At 38.0% G+C, this 25,449-nt stretch overlaps 3 protein-coding genes and 1 long non-coding RNA gene across 4 annotated transcripts; all 4 read left to right on the top strand.

The window, feature by feature from the left end:
• Nucleotides 1–2,467: 2,467 nt before the first annotated feature.
• Nucleotides 2,468–3,886, top strand: LOC112203593. Its single transcript, XM_024344538.1, has one exon. The coding sequence runs from the start codon at nucleotides 2,468–2,470 to the stop codon at nucleotides 3,884–3,886; it is 1,419 nt and encodes a 472-aa protein (XP_024200306.1).
• An 8,982-nt stretch (nucleotides 3,887–12,868) lies between these two features.
• Nucleotides 12,869–14,032, top strand: LOC121051440. The gene is made up of 3 exons (XR_005805735.1): nucleotides 12,869–13,129; nucleotides 13,527–13,659; nucleotides 13,742–14,032. It is a non-coding gene; the product is annotated as an uncharacterized LOC121051440 (long non-coding RNA).
• A 1,678-nt stretch (nucleotides 14,033–15,710) lies between these two features.
• On the top strand, nucleotides 15,711–19,426 carry LOC112203586 (titin). The gene is made up of 4 exons (XM_024344531.2): nucleotides 15,711–15,851; nucleotides 15,974–16,043; nucleotides 16,358–17,296; nucleotides 18,000–19,426. The coding sequence occupies exons 2-4, from the start codon at nucleotides 16,035–16,037 to the stop codon at nucleotides 19,356–19,358; spliced, it is 2,307 nt and encodes a 768-aa protein (XP_024200299.1). The 5' UTR covers nucleotides 15,711–15,851; nucleotides 15,974–16,034; the 3' UTR covers nucleotides 19,359–19,426.
• A 4,552-nt stretch (nucleotides 19,427–23,978) lies between these two features.
• On the top strand, nucleotides 23,979–25,351 carry LOC112188856. The gene is made up of 3 exons (XM_024328089.2): nucleotides 23,979–24,490; nucleotides 24,566–24,857; nucleotides 24,960–25,351. Exons 1-2 carry the CDS (start codon nucleotides 24,104–24,106, stop codon nucleotides 24,833–24,835), a joined length of 657 nt encoding a protein of 218 aa, XP_024183857.1. The 5' UTR covers nucleotides 23,979–24,103; the 3' UTR covers nucleotides 24,836–24,857; nucleotides 24,960–25,351.
• Nucleotides 25,352–25,449: the final 98 nt, after the last annotated feature.

Below are 25,449 nucleotides of genomic sequence, written 5' to 3'. Positions count from 1 at the left end.
AATTCTAATGTGCGTGTTCCCCAACTTGAGTAGACTTCCAACAATACCTAGATTCTAATCTAGGTGCAAGTGATGTAATAAATTTTATCCTCATCAATCTACAAGTCCTAAAGGGACGAGTATGGTCCTTAAAGGACCCAAGCAACGAGTGGACCATAAGTCCATAAAGGACCATTGGTCGAGTGCAACTTGGCGTTATTATTATGTAAAAGGAGATCTACTTCTATTATAAAGGATTAAAGGCCATAAGACCCCCATTTTCAGGTAGGCAAATCTTAAACACCAGAGCTAATTTCTTACCGCCTTCAGCATTGAGCGGTCTTTGGCCGGAACCACGGCAGTACCCCTTTTTGTTAGATATTCTTTCTTCCATGCTCTGGTGGACAATTAGGGAGGTCACTCCAACTTGATTTGGAGGATTTGTTGGCCTCAATCTCGATGAGATCACATTAAATATTAGTACATTTGGGAAACGACAAACAAGCTATGTTGTTCTTTTCGAGTTTAAGAAGCAAAATCAAAACACTCCAGGTCCGGATCACCATTGTACGTCAAAGGACAAACTGTTGTTATTTGTGAGAGCAGCGCATGAATTTCAGCCGTCAAGATCAAAGTTATACAAATTTGTTTCATATTGGAAACAATTACAAAGCTGCATGGTGAACTAAGCATTGGAGAAAGCATGCAAAATTGAATTGGCGTATGGTGATGACCATCTCTAATTACATAGCTGCAGCCTGCAGCTATCTCATGCAATTGCAAAGCCTGTCATTGCGTCAAGCCACAAGGGGACCTGCAAAGCTTCATTCTCAATCTCAAGAAGCATCTATTCTCACCGTCCATGCAAAGAGATCGCTGTGTTGTGCATAAGGAAAAAGAGAAGAAAAGAAGGAAATATCTAGCAACAGGTTTACACAAATTAAGTAATTAGAGGATCTGTAATCTGTTTGGAATGCATATCCGCATTGTCCTTCGAAATTAAGAAGCATGAACCTTTGAGAATTAAAGGAGCTACGTAAAAGGCTCATATATATGGTCTACCAGTACTTCACAAGGATCATTGATTGTGGATATTTAGCTTTGTCGATGAACACGATATAAGGAGCTTTGAAGTCGGTGTTAAATTCATGAATTGATCAATGACAAGCTAGATAGGGCAGATCCCATTTATACAACTAGAGCTCTAGAGCTTAATGAGTAGATGTTAATTCATGAAGCCTCTGATGCATACATGTCTTCAATCAGTATTTGAATGAACACAGGTCGTGGTTGGCATAAGAATTACGTGGCAGACGGTGCCGTAATGATCAAAGACAAGTGCATCCTTATACATGGCAGGGACGTAATTGTCGACTCCTGGAAAGAACCCCAGCTAAGCTTCTGAAGTTGCTCTGATGGGAGCATAATATGCAACATTTATATTGACAATTCCTTCCATTTTGTCACGCTATTTCTCTTAATATAAAGTAGTAATGTTTGTTTTATAATTGTTTTAGGATTCCTGTGGAACAAAGGAGGAAATAAAAGACTTAAATGGCATATGAGAAGCATAATGTTTAATGAGACATATGCATGGCTTGTGGAGATTAAAACACGGAAAATACATGTGTTTGGCGCATGAGACGCAAGCAGGAGTTAGGAGAAAAGATGCATGAAAAGCAAAATCTGGAAATCTGCCTGTGCAGATCAGTCAACTTCGACAGAGCACTGAGATCAACTCAAAACGAACCAGATAATGATCTTTATATTTTTGGAAAGCCTCGGATGTCTAGTTTCTATAGATTTTTACAGTTTGTCAATATCATTTTTCTAGAGAAAGTTATTGTCGATTTAGTACAAGAAGGTCAAGCTGCCTGTAAATCTGGTTTTTGACGCGAATTTATATTTACATTCTAGAAGACGTCCAAAGGCTTCCCTAATCATACTTGGATACGGTTTGGAAGATGATGACTCAATCTTGAGGACATGAAATTATTTCATTGGCTAGAAGGACGTGGACCAATCAGAAAATTCAAAAAGCAAACCTACATTAATATGGAGTCAGATTCTCAAGCAGACTTGGAGAAGAAAGCTAGGGTGGATGTCTACTATATATAAAGGCTATTATTCGACGTTTTCCACAGCTCATTCTCTTATTTAGACGTCCAAATACCCTTGTTCCCTGGTTCCTGCGAATTTCACAATCCTTAATCAATTTGTTCTTCTTCTTGCTTAAGCCGTGCATCCATCATCCCTCCCTTAGAGTTCTCTTGCATCAAGGTGTTTCAAGACTTCACCAAAGGAGCTTCACAACATCTTGCTTTCAAAGAGTTGCGGTGGCCACTTTGATCTTTCATCCATTCTTCCTTTCGATTTTTGTATCAAGTAACTCAAAGTGATAAGTTCGTCTTCATCTCAAGAAGAAAAGATACACGAGGACTCCCCTATTTTTGACGAGCAGCCCAAACCGCCAACAGCTCCACCATTTATGGCGGCTCAATCAATTAGGGAGCTTTCCTCTTCTATTGTGACCAGAGGCATTCCTACATGCATCATCACTTACCCTGCTGCGGCTCAAGGATTAACAGCCGAGTTCAAATTAAAGTCTGGACTACTCAACCGCCTTCCCATTTTTCATGGACTCTCTATGGAGGATCCTTATAAGCATTTGATGGAGTTCCAATTCATTTGTACAAGTATGAAGCCGCAAGGAGCAGATGAAAACATTTTAAAGCTAAAGGCATTTCCCTTCTCTCTTGCTGATCGTGCTAAGGATTGGCTATACGAGCTACCAAGTGGACACATTACTTCTTGGGACGCCATGATGAAGGTGTTTCTGGAAAAGTACTTCCCTACGTCTCGTATTATCATGCTAAAGAAGAAAATAAGTGGAATTACTCGAGCACAGAACGAGTCGTATTCAGCTTACTATGAGAGGTTCAAATCCTTGCTCGCTCAATGTCCTCAACATATAGTGAAGGATGAGAATCTTCTCACTTGTTTCTATGAAGGACTCCTCCCTCTTGAAAGACAAATGATTGATGCTACTTCTGGAGATTCTTCTGTTGACAAGTCACCAGCTGAAGGGAAGGCCTTGATAGCCAATTGTGCACTAAATACCCAACAAGTTGAAGACATAGGATCCTCAACACGAGCAAGGGTCAATGGGATACGTACTAATTCTCTTTTGGAAGATAAAATTGATAAACTTACTTCACTTGTGTCTCAGGCTTTGACTACTAAAGGGCAAGCATTGGCTTGTAGAGTATGCTCTATGCAAGGACATGTGACTAATCAATGCCCTCAATTAATTGAAAATGGTGGATGGGAGAGTGCCAACTCCGTAGGGTTCCAACAAGGGCAAAACCGTCCACAAACTTACAATGAAGGATGGAGAAATCATCCAAACTTCAGATGGAAGGATAATGACAACGTCGGGAACCCTAATCAGAACATCAACTCCTATAATCGTGCTCCACCAGGCTTCTATCAGAAGCCTCAGGATCCCCTAAACTCTACTCCTTTGAATTCCTCATCTTCTAATCCTAATTATGATAAAATGTTTGAGGCTTTAACATCTTCTACTCAAGCTTTGATTCAGAGTCAAAAAAATCAAGCCAAGGATATAGCTGACCTCAAAAGGCAGATGGTAATTTTGAGCAAGTTACATGAGCAAGGGAAACTTCCGAGCAACACAATTCCAAATCCAAAGGCTCAATATGAATCTGCCAAAGCTGTGACCTTAAGGAATGGGAGAGTGCTTGATGATGCCACCAAGGGCATCAGAAACGTCACTAAGGACATCAGAGACGTCACCAAGGACAAGGATAGTGTCCTAACGTCATCAAAGGCCCTTCAAAAGGACCCTGCAATGTTCAACTGTGAGGCTGGGACCTCCTGTACATGATTTTATATTGATTTCTTCATGTTTTCTTAGCTAGTTTTTATCTATTTGAGTCATTTAATTCTTTTGTATGTTTTGTAGATGTTTTGGAGCAAAGTAGAAGAAAAGAAGCTAAATCAGTAAATCTGCCTGTGCAGATCAGTCAACTTCAACAGAGTACTGAGAGTAGCTCAGAACGAACCAGACAGTGAACTTTATACCATTGGAAAGCCTTGGATGTCTAGTGTCTCGAACATTTAACGGTTCATTCATATAATTTTTCTACAAGAAGTTATGACTGATTTAGTACAACAAGGTCAGACCATCTGAGAATCTGACACTTTGACGGAAATCCATGATTTGAGGCCCGAATTCCATTTAGCAGCCCAAGGACGAGTATTAACTGCATATCTCTGTTTATTAGAGATAAATGACATATTTTTAAGGAGTGAAAATTGTTAGAAGCCATAGAGGAGAAGCTATTTGAATCCTAAAAGGAAAAGAAGTGAAAATCTCCTAACCTAAGCAATAAAGAAGGGACGTCTACTCTAGACGCAGATTCTGCCGCACAAGAGAAGAAAAAGAACAACATCCTCTGCCATCATCTAGCCACCATCTCTTCCCCTTCCTTTCTTTTAGTTTTTTGTTTTCTTCGTCTATGTCTAGCTAATACTTTTGTAGCTAGGGGCAATTTCAAAGCCCCAAACATGTTCAATTCATATTGATGACAATTCAGTTTTTAGTTTTCTATATTATCAATTGAATGTTTGTTTCACCGTGTCTACAAGATGAATCTTTGCTTGTTTGTTTAGGTGTGCAACTAAATGAATAGGTTATGGTTCAAACGCTAGGAGTAACACTGGATTCGTATACGTCATGTGTTCATTCCAATTGAGTAGCAAAATGTTTTCTTGAATTACATGTGACTCAAACCCTAGGTTTAGCAAGACTACAATGTACTTTTGACCCTAGATTTATCCAAACCCTTTTCTTGTTTAATGATTTTGATATATTAAACTCAGCGAGCTTGTGTCTAGGTTGCATAATCGGAAATAGATTAAGTGGTGGGCTTGTATTCACTTAACAAGGAACTAAGAAAAGGTAATGGGTTAATTCGAGCTTGTGAGTTAACTTCGGGTAAATTGAATTGAGAATTAGGATTCCATAACTGAGCTTTGATATGATTGAGTGTGTTTGGTGGTAGAAAATGAGTCCTTAGCTTTGTTTTTATCAATAGTTTTAAAGTTATAACATCTGTTTCTGCTTTGTTAACTTTCTGTGTTCAGTATTGCGTGAATTATTTCATATACCAAATCAACTCCGATTGTTCTGAAATTTTGATCACGTGTTATTCAATGTGTCTTTAGTGTCCTATAAAAGTTTTAGAAAATTCGATCAGGTCTAGGTTAGTTAAATAATTTATTTTCTTAAACTGTTTAGTAGCATAGTATGGAGTAGTTTGTGACATTTGATTTATAGTTTAGGAACAATCTTCCGTGGGTAATGACCTTTGCTTGATCAGTATATTACCAATAATGATATTTGAGTGCAAGGTTTAAGTTGTGCATCTTTTGGACGTATCAGGTACAACTCCTAACTCTTCAATTCCGGTTTCTATTAATCCTCTTTCTTATTGTTTTCCTTGTCCAAACAGATTTGCTGAATCAAAGGAAGAGGAAGATAAGAGACACGTTTTGGACATTCTCCAGAAAGTTCAAGTCAACATCCGGAGATGATCCATGGAGCATACCATCAGGTAAAGACATTAAAACAAGCGCTATTTGGGAGGCAACCCAATGAATGGAGGAGAAAGATTGCGGCATTCAAGCTTTTTCTAAGGGACGCTTTCTTTATTCATCTTCATCTCTTTCTTTGCTTCATATTTTGGTCTTTTTTATGTTTTTAGGTTGTGTGCAGGTCACATAGTTGAAGAAAAGTATGAGGAAATTCACTCTGCCTCACAGATCAGTTCACTTTGAACGGCTACCGTTTAAAGCTCACTTGGAATCTGAAGACGTACTATATATGGATCCGATGCCCCAGGAGTCTACTTTACAAGTGTTGGCAGATCCAGATTCCAGGTTTCACAGCATCTGTAATCCTAAGTTGAGTACAGAATGTTTGGAGCAGAAAAACAGAAAACTGGGAAGCAAGTCGGGCGACTTAACCTCAAAACAGAATATATTTCCCATAGTCTTCTGGAGGTGTGCTTAATATCAAATCAAAGCCCTGGACGTCTACTTCATTTCTACTAAAGGGTTTCTCCATGTGATGCATAGATCTTTAGATATTCAGATTTGAGTGGATAGAGATCAGTCAGCCTGAAATCCACACAGTCAGATTTCAGCAAACCTTGGAGGCTTGCTGTTTTCTCATTACAAACGTTTAGAAATCGTACAATTTTTTACGTCCAAGTAACAGATCTGGATTCTGATGCCGTGTGAGGTAGATATGAGCTGTCAAACACAGAAAGATCAATCTGCAATATTTTTGCTGAAATTCAGTTTTGAAATTTTTTTTCCCGAATGTTTAGAGACTCAATGGAGCATCTTTGGCATGGAGTTTATGTAAGTAAGTCGAGGCTTAATAGCCTTGAGGTTGGTCTCTTTGATTCTTCTTCAAATGTCGCGTGCATTGGGAGATCTTGTAGATCATTCTCTACTTTTCTCAACTATATTTGTTTTGTTGTCTTCTTTTCTCGTTTGCTATGCTTTTATTTTTCCTTTTCATGGTTTAAATTGATTTACATTGAGGACAATGCAAAATTTAAGTGTGGGAGAAAAGATTTATATTTTGGAGTTTTTGTTTATTCACCCTAATTCAAGGGATTTTTTTCCCACTAACCCCATTAAGTTTTTTTAATTTCCCTTTACCCATAAAGACTCTAATAAGTCTTCCCTAATAAAAAAGTTTTTTCTTTATTTTTGAGACTACTTTACCCTCACCCATTTATCAGATAGAGAGAGAGAGAGAGAGAGAGAAGCCATAGGAGACTTTACCGGAGTGCGGTCACCCTTCGCCAGATTTCAATCGTTGGATTCTAGTCACCGATCGCCGTATTCCGTCACCGGCCGCCACCCATCGGATTTCTCTGAAAACCTCGCCGGAAATCCCTAAAGAGATCGTCGGAGATCTCATAGGTTGCCAGAAAGGTTTATTGCCCCAAATAGACCTGTATTGCCTCCCAATTATTATTGGGGGGCAATAGAAGTTTGTGAAACCTCCCCGAAAGTCTTCAAAGAGGTTGTCAGAGATCTCATATAGGCAGAGAGGTTTATTGCCTCCCTAATAGACCTGTATTGCCCCCCAATAGTTCTTTCGATCACCGGAATGGAAATTAATCTCCTTAAAATTAGGCAAATAAAACTTTGATTAAGGAAAAAAATGAGGAAATTACATCAATTGAAAACATTTATTGCTCCCAATAGAAGTCAATTGTCTCCTAATAAACCTTTAACAGACCTCTATTGCCCCCCCAAAAGCCCTTTATTGCCTCCCAATAAAATTTTTATTGAGAGCCAATAATCAATGAAAAATTATAATTTTCTTGATTTTGAAAATTTTAGCAATCAAAACATATAGAACAAAAAAAAAAGTAATTTCATTAGAAATTGCAACAGAGATTAGCTTACAATATAATATTACAAAATAAACCAAGAAATAAAAAGATTAGTTTATTCTGTACAAATCTAGAGAACTATTAAGTCCATGGCCTCAACTAATTGGCATATCTATCTTGGTAACTTGCTGGACGATCTCATTAACAACAAAACAACTATAATTAGTTTGTCCTCTTTCTTACCCTAAATGATTCCCAAACCATTAACCCCCTCAGAAAAGCTGCCACCAAAACCCAGACATCCCCACCACACAGTACTCTATCTATCTCTCTCTAAAAAGCAGAGAGAGTACCAATTTGTTCCTTCATAAAATTCCTGATGCATTTTGAATCCAATTTCCTCACCCTTTGAACCAATCGGGGGAACGAATCAGCCTCTCTATATTGAAATGGCTACTCTTCTTGTAACCGCCTTCAGCCAAAACTCGCGGTATGTAGACCTTGGAATTGTTCGGTTGTTTTCTCAAGATGGAGTAGAGAATGAAGAAGAGAATGCACAGGCTGGTGTTTATGATAGGAGATCGGGTTCTGGGTACACCCAGGAGGTCAGATCTAGGTAGACGCGAAGAGACGACATCGTTTTAGATTGGAAAAATGAGAAAGAGGGGACAGCGTAGTTGGAGGCTATTCCAGCAACCAAGCCGGCGGCTCCCAAGCCCACACGTCGTGGGGAGAGAGAGAGAGAGGCAAGGCAGTATGTAATCTTTAATTTTTTGGAGCCCAAAATCATCATGTAGTGTTAAATTGGGTTAGTGGGAATAAAAATTTGTTACTGGGATAAGTGAGATAATTTTGTCCAATTTTGGTGCTTTGGATCAAGGACCCTATATTTTTTCTTTCATTAGGTTGTTAGTTTTGTGGGATAAAAAGGAAAACAAATAAAAAAAATCGACAATTGTCAGAAAATTAAAAAAATAAAATTGTTGTCTTTATTTTTGTTTGCGTCAGAATGAATTTTGGGTGAAATATTTTCTTCAACATGCTCATCTTAGTAGGACATGATGTCTTGGATTGGTTCAGATGCCATAAGTGTTTTCAAGTGATCCTAGCTCTACCAAAGTCGCTCCCCTCCTCACCTGGTCATGTCTAAAAGGAGTTACCGAAAGAAGAAGAGAAATTACCCTAAGTCCAAAATGTTTTCTACATTAACTTTTCTTTTTATTTTTGGTTTTTGGGTTTTACGATGCCTTTCAACTGTCTAGAATACTTATTTCTTTGAAATTATGGCTAAAAGTGGATCACAATATTGAGATAATGTATGATGATATTCCTTGGTTAATTACGATATATGAAAAGCATATGTATGTGTAGTAGATGTGGTTTTTGCTAACTTTGGTACATAATATGAACATGCTAAGATGAGTTTTGATTCATAATTAACTCTTGTGAGAATTTGAGCCAATTTGCCTTTCTTTGTTAAGTGATTATTGAAAAAATATATATAATCTTATTTTCTTGGCAATGATTTTGTATGATCTCATTATTCTTTCATCTTGATTGATTACTTGTCATAGATTAAGTTTAATGGTCTATAGAGAGGTACTAGAACTTGCTTTTGTGCTATTCGAAACTTTATATCTCTACACTAGGACCTCGGAAAGGATAAAAGCACTTAGGAACCTCCACCATAGCCATAAAAAGCCTATGTCCCCATTTGTGTACACAAGATGTGCACCCTCCTTAGTTAGCCCCTTTGAGCCTACATTTAAACATTTTCTTTCATCACCCTCATAATCCTTAATCCTTAAACCTTAGTATAGTTATACCTCTACCCTTTAGAGACTTAGTGGAGTTTATTTTCGAGACTTACTAGATCAAGGTTAGTCATACATGAAGATGATGAAGAAGAACAATTGTGGGGGTAAGACTAGTCCATGATCCAAAGGGAAAAAAAAAAAAAAAAAAAGGTATGCCTTGAAAAAAAAAAAATATATATATATATATATATATGTGTGTGTGTGTGTGTGTGTACAGAAAAAGAAGAAAAAATGTGTAAATGTTTATGGATTTAGTCATCTAATTGTGGATAAGAAGTTTGTTTTAAATTGAAGGCCGTTGAAGAGAAATTTGGTCTTTGTCCTATTGTTTGAACCTACATTTGGCAAGGCCCACATAGCAAATAGGTGGGCCCGGCCCGCAAGGCCAAATGAATGACCGCGGCCAATTAGCCGCGGCACATTAAATGTTTGTTGTCAAATTTATGACTGAAGATAACTTGTGCAGAGAGCCGTTATTAAATCGGGAGAGATCAAATGAATTACCGCAGATCCACAAGGCGTAATGAATGACCGCGGCACATCAAAGAGGTTGATTGTCAGGAGAAACGTTACCAAAGTTTGGGGCAATTAACTTGAATGAGCATCAGGAGGTGTTATTGCCAATCATCAGTTATAAGACCTGATTGATTGCTCATGATAGAATTAATCATTGATAACGATATCACAAACATGAATATTGTTCTATTTGTAATCAATGTGGTCTTAACTGTAAAGGCTGAGATTGTTTCTTTTCCTTCATTCAGTAATTTAGCTTCACTATAAAAAGGACCATAGGATTCATTGTTAGAGGTCCTCGACCAAACGCTCTACGCGATTACACAAATTTTATCTCAATACATTTCAATATTTCTGCAACACTTATCAATCTTCACGTGTTTATCTTATTGTTTTCTTTATTGGTATTTATCTTTCCTGCACTTTACTTTGTTGCTCTTTACATTCAAGCAGTTTATCTTCCTGCACTTTATTTGCTGCACCTTTACATTCCTGCACTTTACTTTGTCTTTACTTACACTTTTATTTTCTGTTGTTTACTTTACGTTATTTGCTTTATACAAAATACAAAAATCACAAAAATAATCATCATCACTTCACTTTCACCTCAATCACCGAGTTACACAGCACTGTGGCCAGATAAGGCCGATATGTGCTAAAGTCCTTGCATTCAAGGCAGAGAGAACCCCGCGGCCGAGATCGATCATTCCTTGGCTCACAATCAACTTATCAGAAGTCAGATCGGCGCAAGATCTACAATCTATAACAAAACCTTGCTTGGCTTACCGGCTACGAGTTGGCACGCCCGCTCACATCACCACTCCAGAAGGACACGTGTAAGCCAAAGAAGCCCTCGGCCCAGTGACAAGCGGCCGAGACAATTTTTGAGCGAACACCTATTTCACAAATGTTCAAAGGAATGTTAGAATGAAGTATGGGCCCAACATGATACATTTGGCACTTTATTAAGCCTTGAAGGGAGTTCAACGTTGCAATGCCTTGGTGGTTTCGAAGATGTGTCTCTCTACATCAAGAAAGCTCTGCTAGGTTTTAAGAATACTTTGTGAATTTTCAATCCCTTTGTTTCTTTAAACCTTAATCCTTGGCCCAATTACAACTTTAATTATATGACTTCTTTGAGCCTTGAAAATGGTGATTGATCTGTGGAGATGTGTCACAAAAGTTGAGCATATGCTTTATGTCCATTTGTGCAAGTAGTTGGTATCCTTAATGAGATCTTTTTTTATAAAATATATATATATATATATATATATATATCGAAAAAACCTTTCTTTCTTATTACATGTGAGCTATTTGTTTGACACATATATTATCTCTCACATATACTTGAGTGAATAAAGTTTTTCAGCATAAGCCTTGAATATGAGAGAAGAAAGAGTGCTATATCCATATGAGGTTGAATCATGACTTGTTTGAGACATGCTAAGCTCCACCCCATCATCATTATTTGCCCCGTGTAAATATGTAGATTATGTATTTTAATTAACTCTCGAATATCTAATGATTGATTCTTGGTTGAGTGCTAATCTTGGTGTCTTGATAGTATAAGATTTCTGAGACAAAATATTGGAAGGCTTAGTAGTTTTTGTGTCATCACTTAGTATTTTTCTTGTGACGTTTTTGTTGTGTGCTTTTGGTGTTTTCGTTTGTTGTAAGTCTTTGTTTTTAATTGGAGATGTGATCATGAGGAGTTGTCTTCAAAGAAATTAAAGTTAGCCTTGTATCAAGGGCCTTGAATATTTACACAAGACAAGGAGAAATTTTTCAATGCCACAGTAGAACCATGTGGCAATCTGATGTGGTGTGACGTCCCTATTATAATATGACACCTGTCTTCTTCTTAAAACAACTTGGAATCCCACTATCTTGATCTCTGATGAAAAGACATTTCTTGGTTTTTTTCTTCCTCCATTTCTAGGTTTTATTCTTCCTCCATGCGACTCTTCCCTAATACAATTGAAACTCTAATTATTCCAATTCGTTTTGCCAAAAATGTTATCCCAGTTCTAATCGATCATCCAAATAAACAGCTTGTCTTGAATATAGTTAGTAGACATGAAACCTTACAATAATCAAGGATGCGAAACTTGGAATAACAGTATCCAGATGCATCCATGAGAGGAGAAATTAATAAAGATAAATTTTAGAAGCTTTGTCCAAATTCAACTGCAATGGGTTGGGTTTTCATTAATGAGTTTTGCAGCTGATCGTTCCAAAACTTCATGAATTTAACCAATCAATAGGATTATAATTTTCAATTTCAAAGAACCCAAATTGAATTTATGAGATCCAATTACTTACTGGAGGCTTTGGAGGATGAGCTCGGTCTCCTGACGACGAACAATGGAGTTGTGAGCGAGGAGAGGAAAATTGAGGCGGCCGATTTCACGGCGAGTCCACCAGCGGCCTCATTGGACGGAATGTTTGGCAACTTCCAATTTCAAGATTGAAAAGTTAATCAAAGATACAACAAAGACTTATTATCCTAGGATTTGTTCCACTCTTAGAAAGTATAACTGATGAATAAGAGGCAAGAAGATGAACATGCTTCAGAGCTCATAGGCCATCAACGAAGACCCAAAAAGGTCTTTTCTGAAAGAAAAAAATAGGCATAATTGGGTTTGTATTATATTTATTGGAAACCAGGTGTCATATTATTATAGGGACGTCACACCACATCAGATTGCCACGTTGTTCTACTGTAGCGCTGAAAAATTTCTCACAAGACAAGTTGTGTTTAGTTTAACCTGAATTCATTGTCCTATTTTTCTCTTGTTTTCATTTTAGCCATGCCAAGTGCCCAACCATTCTATAAATAGTTTAATAATAAGTACCTTTCCTTTTCCGTCCTCGATTTAATGAGGAAATGAATGGAATATTCAAAACTTCTCTGCTGGATTTTCCTCCTTTTTTTTTTTTTTGAGTTAATTGATTATAGGTCAATTTTCACCCTACAATATTGGATGCAGTCCACATACAATTTCCTTACTAATCGCGGCTACTCGCCAGGTAAGCTAATTCTTTACCTCTATATATCCAACAATTTACAATGCTTGCCATTCTAAATTAGGGATTTAGAACAGACCCAAAAACTGGAAAAGAAGATTTCACGCCATCTCTCTGCTTCCTAACATCCAGCCACCCCATTGATGAGTACAAGGTCAACTATCTCCGTCCTAATTTCGAGCCACCGTTAAGATTTCAAATGCAGGGAAGAGATTACGGAACAATAATAACTGAGTTGATTTCCGTTTCGAAATTAATACGACGATGGATGCGAAACAAATCCTACTCACTCACCTAGTTCCTCCTCTGAAGGTTTTTCCTGAATTCATCTGGGTACCGGTATCAGAGGTAAGGTTTGGTTTATTTCTCTGGTTTTTTTTTTTTGGTTGGGTTAATTGCCGGCTATGTTCCTACCACTTGTCAAGGTTAATTGCCGTCAACATTCCTACCTGAATTCATCTGTTGTATAGTTATACCTCTGATCTAGGTGTTTGGGTATCTATTGAGTTTGAACGTGTTTTTATTTTGTTATGCTTCTTGCCTGGTGCAGAGGTAGCTTCACTAACAAAGCTTTAATCAAAAGTTTTCTATGTGGTATGACCTTAATCAAAGGTAGAAGTTTGTGTGTATTGGATAATGTGGAAATCAATTACCTCTTTTGTCTTTTGTTAATGTTGTTGCATGGTCCAGAGGTTGCTTTGCTAATCAAAGGTTTTCTTTTTCTTTGGTCTGACCTTGATCAAAGGTTTATCCGAATATGGATCCGAATACAAGCTCTCGAATGAAGACCGGGACTTGCTTATCTGGTTGGGAGGTAACTCTGTTGAACATTTTCCTATAAGATCTAACAAGGAATGTCCACAACAAGATTCTGGAAGGTAATGTAGGCATTTGTTGTTATTATTAGCAGTTCAAGTTTGTGTTAATATGAGCTTAACATAGTTGGTTTGCATTGGACAGTGTGGATTGTGAGATTGGAGTGATGTACATTGTCAAGAAATTATCAGAAGGGGGAGTGGCGAAATCTACCTTAACCAAAGGTGTAATGGCGAATATGAGGGTACATCTTTTAGAAAGATTCTTAAATATGCCGAATGGTGCCTAGAACTGTGAAAAGAAGTAACGAGTGCAGCTTGAAGGGATTTTTTAGCATTTTAATTTTGGTTAATAATGTATCGCCTTAAATTAGAGGGCAACAATTTGAATTGCATGTTTTGGGAACTACCTTTGTTTTTGGTTAATAATACTTAAAAATTGTCCTTGGTTTTTTTTGTTACATGTGTTTTTCGCAATCTGGTTTCATTCCCCACCCCCCCCCCCCTCTCTCTCTCTCTCTCTCTCTCTATATATATATATATATTGTAGCCCAACAGAGACGCACATCTATATATATTGTATTTGTAGTCTGTTGCATAGGTAGTGTGAAGCCATATGGAACATTGTGAAAACTATTGCAATGCTATATATGCATGACTGGATGACTTTTAACTCATAATAGTGTGTTGAAAAAGGTTGTTGTTGGGAGTCTCTTACATGTAGGTAATTAGAGTGGACCTATAATATAGGAATGGTGGTCCTAATGTAGAGGTATAGCAGCTGTAATATTGTCTTGAAGAAAGGTAGGTCGTTTGACCTCGTGTGTAAATTTCTTTTACCTACAAATCTACAATCTAGAAAGAGGTAAAATCTTGGTTGGTTGTACTGAACCTGGGTGCAAGAAATATTGATTCCACACTATTAATTAAAGTGGACCTATAATATAGGAATGGTGATCCTAATGCAGAGGTATTGCAGCTGTAATATTGTCTTGAAGAAAGGTTGGTCGCTTGACCTCGTGTGTAAGTTTCTGTTACCTACAATCTAGAGAAAGGTAAAATCTTGGTTGATTGTAGTGAACTTGGCGTACAGGAAGTATTGCTTCCACACCATTTAGGTTCGCAATTTTGACAATATTTAGTCAACAAATAGGGCACGTTGAACATATTCAATCAACATCCCACTCAACAACCAAAAGTTAGCTGCCAAGATGTGAAAATTAGACCAATGGAATTCCTATTGTCGTTAAATTGGATTCTAAGAAAAAATGATTGGAAAGATTTGATTTATAGAATAACCAACATTTTCATGTATTAATTATTCAAAAAGCAATGCAAGTGCTAACAAAAATATACACAATATGGAAGTTCTTGTATTGCAGATGTGCAAGTTTTCCGATTATGTTGTCCATTCACTAGACAAAAAAGAAAGAATATAAGCATTACAAAACACATACCTATATGGTAGATAGATATTAATTGTGAGATAAAAGAACGATTACCACAATTCAAGGTGTGATTAAGCCACTGAAAGTTGAATAAAGCTTTGGAAGATTTACTGATCTAGATGTAACATATATATTACATATATATAGAAACAAAAGATAGATTATATCATAATTGTAGACGCCCAAATCATGGAATTAATTGTAAAATTTGTGATTCAATTGGCATATGACTGACATGTCAATGGTTGTGATTAGATAATATCATAATTGCAGATCACTAATTATGGAACAATTATAAAGTTTACAATTTTGGACTGAAGGCAATATATTTTAGTTATCAATTTCAAACAGGAAATCAATTGGACAATAAAATATTGCTAATGTTACGTTTTTCCATAAATTTCAAAATATTGATTACATTGCAATTAATAAAGAATACAATAAATGCCTTTAAAATTAGTATTTTCAGCTTTTAAGGTATTTAATTAGAGTACATTCAGAATGCACGAAAATGAAAATTGGTAGTGTTGAGTCAGCAAAATATAAATGGAAAGAAATTCAACGTGGCAGCTGAGTCATAGGACCGCGACTAACAAAAAAAATCAACCGGACTATATCTAATAAGGGGTGTGAATTTTGGACTTAAAAATCTAATTAACTCTTTTTTTTTTTTTAGAATATAATTCAGAGAACGTTTCCTTGTTTTTCTCCTTGTACCAAGTACCAACAACGTCCAGGAGAGAGTCAGACATAATTTGCACGGCCAAGCTTCGAAAGGACGAGTACCCACAAAACCAATTGGACCAGGTTTAGTGATGAATGCTGAATTTCTTAATTGGATAATTTCATTTTTTGAATTTTGATCCATCTATCTGGACTCTGCTTCTGTTTGAGTTTGATGTTTGATATATTGGCATTGGGTATTGCAGAATGCCTACAACTGAAGTCAGATTTTGAACAAGAGACATCCCCTACGCTTATCTTACGAAAATGATGCAGGTGATTCAAATCTCTATTTGATTTTGTATGTGTTAAATCGACCACCCATAAGCTTTTTCATTCTTTCCATATTGGTTTCTTACACGCTAATTCAGATACCAATAGATACATTATGAATCTGTGAGGCAAACAAAGTATTGACAATTTGTTTTTGAGAAAACTCTGGTGGTATCTGGCAACTAGGGATCAGACCCCAAAATATGGAAGAGTTTGTTTGTTTGCTTTTAAATATCTGATGCGCAATTGAACTTCAAAATTCTTCATATTAACAATGTGCCTCTTGGAAAACAATGATTATTGGGTATTGTTTACAGGAATTGTCAGCCATCGATGACCTACCTGCGACTAATGTGGAACTGGAACCGGAAAAGATTGAAGATGGGAAAGATGGAGGTCCTTCATTCCACTGTAAACTTTACAGCAAAGAATTAGTCCACAAGATAGCTCAGGTTTTCATTCCTGGATTAGCTACTGCATGTGTTGATAACACATCTGGTGATATCTTCAAGACCCCTGCTTCTGTGGCCGCCGATGTGAGAAAGGAAATGGTGGAGTATATCACTCAAAGAAGTGAGAATTTTGTTGCAGAATCTGTTATCCTAGAAGGGGGCCAGGATGGACAAGTATCTGATCATCCCTATGACATAATTTCTGATTTTGTTGATGACTTTGCAAGTTCCAAGAGAAATTTGTTTAGTCGGGTTTCGGGATGGCTGCTGAGTGAAAAGAGAGAAGATAAAATAGATGATTTTGTTCAAGAGATGGAAATAAATGGGTTTTGGTTGGTTGATAAAAGAGAAACAATAGCACAGAATTTGCTAAAGAATGTCGACCTTAAGAATGAGCATCACTGCAATATGAAATTTCACACTCCAGAGGAGCTTGAAGCGCATGTTCTAAAGTGTAGCTATAGATCTATGAGTTGCATACATGAAGGATGTAATGTCATATTTTGTGCAAGTCAGGTGGATAAACATGACGCAGTTTGCCCCTTCAAGATAATTCCATGCGAACAAAACTGCTCCGACATGATCATGAGACGTGAAATGGACAGACATTGTATTACCATCTGTCCAATGAAGCTTGTTAGTTGTCCGTTCTATGCAGTGGGTTGTCAATCCCCGGTACCACATTGTAAGCTTGAGCAGCATCGTTCAGATGATCTCCATTCTCACATGCTGTTTGTTCTACAAAGTATTCATAAGGAAGCATCTATGGAAGATCTGAAAAGAAGGCTGGAGCAACTAAAAGACGTGAGTTCTTTATATCTTGGCTGCACTTTTTTTTAACTACAGTTTAAGAGCAAACATTATAATGATCTGCTATTTGGTATTACAAGATTTAAACATAAGACAGTTAAAGCATTGAATAAGAAAAATAACTATGCTTCTCCCGTGGCATGATTGAGTACCAAATATATTAACTGTCAGAGTCTGTGCTCTGTTTACATGCTTCCACATTGTTCTTCATCATTTATTTATTTTAAGTTATTTTTTTCTTCTAGAAAGTCATATTGTTCTTCCTTAAAATAGCTCACAAAGTGCATCCGCTAAGACTAGTTGTTTAAAGACACGCATATACTTTTCAATCTACTAATTGCAATTCTCTTTCCACCAATAGCAGAAATGTGTTTGAACTAAATATTTTAGTTTTTGTGATTTAAGTATCATGTTATCATGCCTACCCTTTTAGAATATGCATGCGGGAACTGAGGGTTCTTTGCAGAGTTTTTTAAAGTATATTTTTGAAGAAATTCTCTATAAAATATTTAAAGTCTTTCATCCTCATCTTCGCTATTGTACATGAATCGAACAATAATACAAAGCATATCAAAATAAATGATAGATAAAGCCATATATTATTAGCTATGTATTTTAATGAGTTTGTTTGTTTAGATTGTGATACCACTTATTTGGTGACTGCTAATTAAGATGAGAATGTTTGACCTAATGACAGGCATCTTCATCCAATAACTTAGCACAAGCTCGAGATGTGAGATCACTAACCTCTGCAGTCAAGGATCTTGAAGCAAAACTGGGGCCGATGGAAATTAGCAGGAAACACCATGTGGATCTTGAAGTAGAACATGGGCCAGAGGAAGTAGGCAGCAAAAGCAAAACTCCAGAGGATGTGGAATCAGGGCCAAAAGAAGTGAGTAATAAACCTGAGGAGAACTTTGAAGTAAAACCAGCACCAAAGGAAGTTAGCCAACAATCGGAGTATCTTGAAGCAAAATCAGAGTCAAGGGAAGTTAGTACTAAATCTGTGGAGGATCTTGAAGCTAAACCAGCACCAAAGGAACTGAGCAGCAAACCTATAGAAGATCTTGAACCAAAACCTGCTCCAAAGGAAGTCAGTAGTTCAAAAACTCTCAAAGATGTTGAAGCAAGACCAGTGGGAGTGAGCAGTAAGGCCCCAACAGGACATGAAGCTAAACCAGCACCAAAGGAACTGAGCACTAAACCTGCAGAAGATTGTGAAGCAAAACCATCTCCGAAAGAAGTCAGTAGTTCAAAACCCCCTGAAGATGTTGAAGCAAGGCCAGTGGGAGTGAGCAGTAAGGCCCCAACAGAACATGAAACTAAACCAGCACCAAAGGAACTGAGCACCAAACCTTCAGAAGATCTTGAAGCAAAAGCAGCTCTGAAGGAAGTCGGTAGTTCAAAACCCCCCATAGATGTTGAAGCAAAAACAGTGGGAGTGAGCAGTAAGGCCCCAACAGGACATGAAGAAAAATTAGGGGCAAAAGAACTGAGCACCGAACCTGTAGAAGATTGTGAAGCAAAAGTAGCTCCGGAGGAAGTCAGTAGTTCAAAAACCCCCAAAGATGTTGAAGCAAAGCCAGTGGGAGTGAGCAGTAAGGCCCTAATCGGACATGAAGCTAAACCAGCAACAAAGGAACTGAGCACCAAACCTGCGGAAGATCTTGAAGCAAAACCAGCTCTGAAGGAAGTCAGTACTTCAAAACCCCTCGGAGATGTTGAATCAAGGCCAGTGGGAGTGAGCGGTAAGGCCCCAACAGGACATGAAGAAAAATTAGCGACAAAGGAAGTGAGAAGTGAATCACTAGAGGAGATCGAAACAAAACTAGGAACAAAGGAAGTGGGAAGCAAACCACCAGAGGAACTTGAAACACAACTAGGAACAAAGGAAGTGAGCAGCGAACTTCAACAGGAACTTGAAACAAATCTAGGAAAAAAAGGAGTGGGCAGCAAAAACCCAGAACGATATGAAACACAACTAGAAACAAAGGAAGTGAGCTGCAAACCCCCTGAGGAACTCAAAAAATTAAGTGACAAAGGAAGTGAGCTGTGAAACTCCCTCTGGAGGTTGAAGCCAAAACTATGGACAAAGGATGTAAACCTCCCGAGGATGTTGAAACATAACTAGGGCTGAAGGAAGTGAGCAGCAAAGACGAGAATAGTGAAGAGTGTGGAAATCTCTGTGAAAGGAAGCTCAAACATAAAGTAAATTCATTTGTCGAGTCTGCAGTTTCAACAAACCTCATTTACAAATTAAAGAGCACGAAGCCCGGTTAGAAACTGAGAACATCTGTAACTGCCCTCTTGATTACCAATTGGTATGATTTTTACATAAAATATTTTTAGATGAGTTTTATTTTTGTGTCCTTTTTTTTGTTCCAGTATTCCATTAACCTTCTTTTGTAAACAATAGAAATGTGTGAAAAAATTAATGCATTTTTTGTTGGAATATTTGTCTATTGAAATTGATATTGCCACTAGTGGTCAATGTGTGCATGAGATTCAAGATACTCTTTCGTAAATAAGCTTTGAAATTTTAAATGAGTTTTCTTACATATAAATTTTAAGGGAGTCTAGTGGTACATGTATTATCACTCTATTAGCCCTTTTAATACTTCCATTAATTATTCCATTATTCCATTAAAGTAGAAATTATCCCTGCTGGTTTCCTTGGTGGTGGACATGATAAATTGATCTGGGGAGCTACTTCAAATGGTAATTTCACTGTTAAATCTGCCTACCTTACTCTTATAAAGGAGAAAAAATTTGATAGTTATCCTTGGTTCTTTTGTTGGAAACTATGCATCCCTCCCAAGTTGAAGACTTTTATGTGGTGTTTATGTCACCAGAAACTTTTGTCCAATGTTGAGAGGGCTAAAAGGCATATGACTATGGATTCTTCTTGCCCTTTATGCCATGAACAACCTAAAACTATGATCCATATGCTTAGAGACTGTCAGTTTGCTCGTGTCGTTTGGAATGATATTGTATGTCTTGATACAGTTGCTAGAAGCATGCAGCTAGACTGGAGTAGTTAGTGTGCTGCTAATTTACATTGTCATAGGCGGTGTTACGGGGATTTGAAGTGGAGTTCTGTGTTAGTCTTCACCTGTTGGTACTTATGGAGATGGATAAATAAGGTAGTGTTTGAGAATGATTTTCATATGCCTTTGAATCCTTGCAAGGTAATCATTGATGTGGCTAAGGATTGGTGTGCAGCAAATTCTGGTAATTCAGGTGATTCTCTGAAAAAACAATTACTTTTAAGTGGAATGTTCCTCCTGTGCACTGCTTTAAACTTAATGTTGATGGAGAAAGGAATCAAATGGGTAAAATTGGGGTAGGTGGTGTAATTAGGAGTCATGATGGCTCTTGGGTTGCGGGATTTTATGCCAACCTGGGAAGTGGCTCTGTTCTCCAATCTGAGGCATGGGGTCTGTTGTTGGGGCTAAAATTGGCCTATGATAATCAATGCTCCCATTTGTATGTTGAAAGTGATTCTGAAACCCTTGTTAACATGGTAAAGAATGGAGTGGATGAAGTGCATCCACTAAAGACAATCCTCAATTGTTGCTCATTCTTCCAACAAAAGTTCCTGAGCTTTGATATTAGACACACCTATAGAGAAGTGAATGCAGTTGTAGATATCCTATCCAAGGATGGGTTGCAGGCTGAAGCTGGGGTGCATGTCATGTTGCATCCTCCTCCACAAGTTATTACCTCTCTTCTTGATGACTTGTGTGAATTTCCTAGAGATAGGATCGTGAATTTCGAAGTTTAGTTTTTCTTTCTTTTTGGGCCTCTTATCTCCCACTTATCCAAAAAAAAAAAAATTGCAGAAACCTATTTTTTATTATTTTATACAAAATTTTTATAAACTAAATTAAAATAATGGCAATTATAATTGGCAAAATGCTTAGGTTAATCTCTATGAGAGAGAGGTGGCAGTTATGGCCTTCTGGCGGCAGATATGGGAATTGGACTGAAGGAGTTGATTTTTTCTTCTCGTCTGGTCGCTGACTCGCTGGGAGGATGCAAGGGCGAGATTTTTTGTCATCGGCTCCTCAAAGGTGGTGGTGGTTGCTGGTCATCTCAACGAAGAGAGTGCCTTCGTTGTCAAGTGTTATAGAGGGATTGTCAGAGTCAGATTGGCGGCTCAGAGCCCTAAATGCCACTAGATTTGCGAAGTAAGGCGTCAAAACTGAGAGGCATAAGAGAGAAAGCCGAAGAGAGTTGAGGAGAGATAGATGAATTTGCCGAATTGCCTAACCCTGCCTGCCCAAAATGCCTAGGTGCCAGTCAAGCTCATCCTAGGCATCCAACTAACTTCAAGAACGATTTTTCAAGCGACTAGCCCTTAATCTCGGCGGCCACTCACCTTCCAGGGCCTAGGCACCACCTAGAGCGTTTTTTAGAACACTGTTTTGAATGATGATGATTAGTAGTGGTGTGACTTCCTCAACAAAATTGTGTCGCATAAATGATTCTCTGCTTTATGGCAATAATCCACTCAAAATAATTTACTCTCTACTAGGTTAAATCGGAAGCATAACTAAAATTCAGTGACAACAATTATTCCCTATTAGCTTAATCTCCACCTTTGAGGTTATAAAGTTCAAACTCTGATTTGTTTACATGCTCTGAAAAACGATGGAATATATGGAGGCTTTAGAGGTCATGGTGATGGTAGCAATTAGAGCACTAGCGACAAGCCCAATATCAAAAGTTGTTCTTAGCACAATATTTCAGATACTCTAGGTAATATGATTCTTTTCATGGCCAGAATCGTATGAAAATTATAAATAGTGGTGTGATTTGGATGATAGAATGGGGTGGTTTGGTAGAGAAAGGGACTTGAGTGATGAAAATGCCCCTTTAAGTTAACAGAAAAGTAGATGGAAGTAATAAATGGTCCGACATAATATTACTTTAAGTACCAAGTGGTCTTCTTTTATAAATTATGTACCATATTGTTCACATAGTGATACTATAGGTAGTACAGGTCCCAATGGGCTTTTTATTTTTACTAAATCTCATACTGTGACCGAATTAGGTCCGACGCGGTTCGAACTTGAATCGGTCCAGTTATCAATTTTTTTAAAATCCGGATTGAATCTGAACAATCCAGCCGGTCAGACTTGATTTTTTGATTTTTCAATTTTTCAGGTTTTTTCCCACCCCTATATAGAAATTTATGATCGGGTGAAATCAAACTCACATAGGGATGAACCAAAACGTCCTCAACAAATATTTTTTAATAGATTTAAATACTGTTTACTCTCAAAACTTTTACCCAAAACACATTTCAGTCTCTATCCTTCTAATTTCACACGTTTACTCCTTGTGCTCTCAATTTTGGACCAATAGGTCAATTGTCAATTCCGTTACTCTCTGTCCAAAAATTCGGTTAAATCACTAACGTAGCAGTCTTTCCGCGACAAAGTGTCTATTCTACCCTCACTTCCTTTTCTTTTCTTTTTTTCATATCTTCTGCTTCTTCCAGCTCTCTCTTCTTCTTTACCTCCTTAATCTTTTTCACTTCTTCTTCCGACGAACCCCTCTCCTCACACCAATTTGGCAATGTTAATTGAAAATACAACAAACTACACTACAAGAACAACAATTTCTGAAAACCAATCAGCAATCTCATATTTGAGCTGCAATTCAGTTAATTAGCCAAATCAAAAGCTAATTCATTTCCATAATCAAATTTAGCCAAATCACTACATAAATTTGATCCAGCAATCATGGTGATGACTAGGTAGATACTTAAGCAAGAATTGAGGAGCTGAAGCAGTTTCTCCACTTGAACTAGACAACTCCCAAAACCCAAGTAATTTGAGTATTCAACTTTCTCAACAAAATCAAAAAGCACTGAACTTTTGCAAGTACTTAAATCACAGGGATGAGAGAGAGAGAGAGAGAGAGGGAGAGAGAGAGAGAGAGGGGTGAAGAATTGAACTTGGACTTGAACTACGGCGTTTGAGCCAAATGGAAAAGCGAAATCGGAGAGTCCATGGATGAAGACGAGTTTGCCGGAGAACTTTGACTTGACCAGCTTCACCTCCGTCCCCGACCTAGATCTCTCCCTCCGCCTCGAAACCCAGATCGTCCCATCTGAGAGAAGGAGTGAGAGTAACAAGAAGAAGAAGCTATGAGAGATGAGGAAGATCCCAAGCCGTATGATGGGTCTGGTTGGCTTTGGAGGTGTCGCGTCTCATGGGTATTGCAGCAAAGAGCTCGCAGCAAAGAGCGAGAGGAGTTCGTCCTCGTCGAGCAGAGAAAAAAAAGAGACAAACAAAGGGTCAAACAAAAAAGAAAAAAAGAGAGCGTAAAATAGACATTTTGGCGCAGAATGATCGCCACGTTATCGACTTAACAGAGATTTTGGATGGAGAGTAATAGAATGGACCTATTGGTCCAAAATTGAAAGTACAAGGAGTAAACGTGTGAAATTAGAATGATATGGACTGAACCGTTTTTTGGGTAAAAGTTCATGGAGTAAACAGTATTTAACTATTTTTAATATTAACCTAAATAAAATATGATTCTTATAATCTGAGTCAATCGGTTTATTTGCTGAACTAGATCCGGACCATATTGAAACGGTTCGAATCGATCCTTCATCTTTGTTTCTTTTGTGTTTAGGAAGCGGTGCAGTGTTCGACCGGTTCATGATCCCGGTTCGGTTTATGGCCCCAGTCTCTTTAACTGAGTCAAATTTCAGGGTGTCCATAGAAAAAACAATTCGGTTCATAAAATCAGGAACGGAGAAGAGGAGTTAGGGCAAATCGCCTGATGGAAGAATTTGAGAAGAAGTTAACAATTAGAGACGACGGCGACGGGGACGGCGACGGCGACGCAGTAATGGAAGCAGAAGAAGAAGAAGCTAAGAAGGTGTCCACCGTTGAATTGCTTCGCGAATTCCTTGGAATTCAGCAGCGCAGAGCAGAAGCATACACCAAGCTCAGAACGGGGTTCGCCCACTATATGGAGTCTTCATCATCTTCCTCTGCCGAGTCCGCCTATCAAAAGCTTTGCGGCGACGTCACCCAGGAATTCAACGATTGCTCTAGGCAAGTCCTTCACATGGAATCGCTTTTTCTGGGTCCTGATTATGGCAGACTTGATTTGGCCCATCTCCTCAGAGCTGTTCAGACGCATGAGAAGCAGAAATTGAACCTGGTATGCTTAGGGCGTTTCTTACCGTTTTGATTGGGATTTTGCTCGATTCTTCTGAGTGTGCTTTGTTTGTTATAGACGGCGACACTTCAGTTGTTGAAGAAGGCTGGTAGACCCTCGGAGCGTCTAGTGAGTCATGAAAATTGCAGATTTGAGAAACCAATGGAGCATCAGTGTGTGCATCTCCATGAGATAACAGAAGCGGCTGGAACTGAAGAAGCAGAAGCCAACGCCCAGTATGATAATGATCTCAAGGAAGCCATTCGAGGGGTGCAGGATTCTGTCACTGCTATAAATGAACATTTGGAAGAAGTCAGATATGAAATTGCTGCCCTTGAATCTGACTGATTGTTTTTATATCTCTCATGAGGTATCCATTCCTCTGTTTGGTTATTACAACTTAATAGTATGTATTCTTCTCGGTGCTCATGAAAAACCATAACTAATATGAGGCCTTCAACAATTACTGCAGGCATTACTGATTTTGTGACTCCCGGGTTGTTGTCGTGCATCGGGAAAAGAAAATCTGAGTAGCCTCTTGTGTTCCAAGAGTAGGCTGTCTTTAGTCTTTGCACTGATGCCGATGAACCATGTGGTTTCATGTTTGCAAAAAACAAGTCTCTTTAAAGGTAGTGCTTAAGGAGATTTCTCCTGGGAAACATCACAGGAAATCTATCTAGTTATTCCTTTCACAAATTTTTTGCTCGGTTTCCTGCTTAGCAAACTCTTTTCCTCTTTGGAAATGGTGACTATTCAAGGAGTGCTATACTTGGTGTTTGGAAACATAGATTTAAAAATCAAGGGTATAATATGAAAATTGTTCAGTTTCAAAGCATTTTGTTTAATATATATGTCCATTGCTCATCCTATTCTAATTTTCATCAAATTGCACGTACATCATCCCAGTTGTAAAACAGTGCTTCAGTGACGGTTGTCATGTACAACAAGATCTTGGTGGGCTG

This window comes from Rosa chinensis, chromosome 1 (genome assembly GCF_002994745.2).
Source record: "Rosa chinensis cultivar Old Blush chromosome 1, RchiOBHm-V2, whole genome shotgun sequence".
NCBI lineage: Eukaryota > Viridiplantae > Streptophyta > Magnoliopsida > Rosales > Rosaceae > Rosa > Rosa chinensis.
The sequence above is the reverse complement of the archived record's forward strand: the minus strand, read 5'-3'. Positions and strand labels throughout refer to the sequence as shown.

Excerpts from the sequence above, each read along its gene's own strand:
- LOC112203593 (XM_024344538.1), top strand. The coding sequence starts at position 2,468 with ATGGCGGCTCAATCAATTAGGGAGCTTTCCTCTTCTATTGTGACCAGA.
- LOC112203586 (XM_024344531.2), top strand. Across the intron at positions 17,297-17,999 it reads GGCTGGAGCAACTAAAAGAC|GCATCTTCATCCAATAACTT; the intron begins GTGAGTTCTTTA and ends ACCTAATGACAG.
- LOC112188856 (XM_024328089.2), top strand. The coding sequence starts at position 24,104 with ATGGAAGAATTTGAGAAGAAGTTAACAATTAGAGACGACGGCGACGGG. Across the intron at positions 24,491-24,565 it reads AGAAGCAGAAATTGAACCTG|ACGGCGACACTTCAGTTGTT; the intron begins GTATGCTTAGGG and ends TGTTTGTTATAG.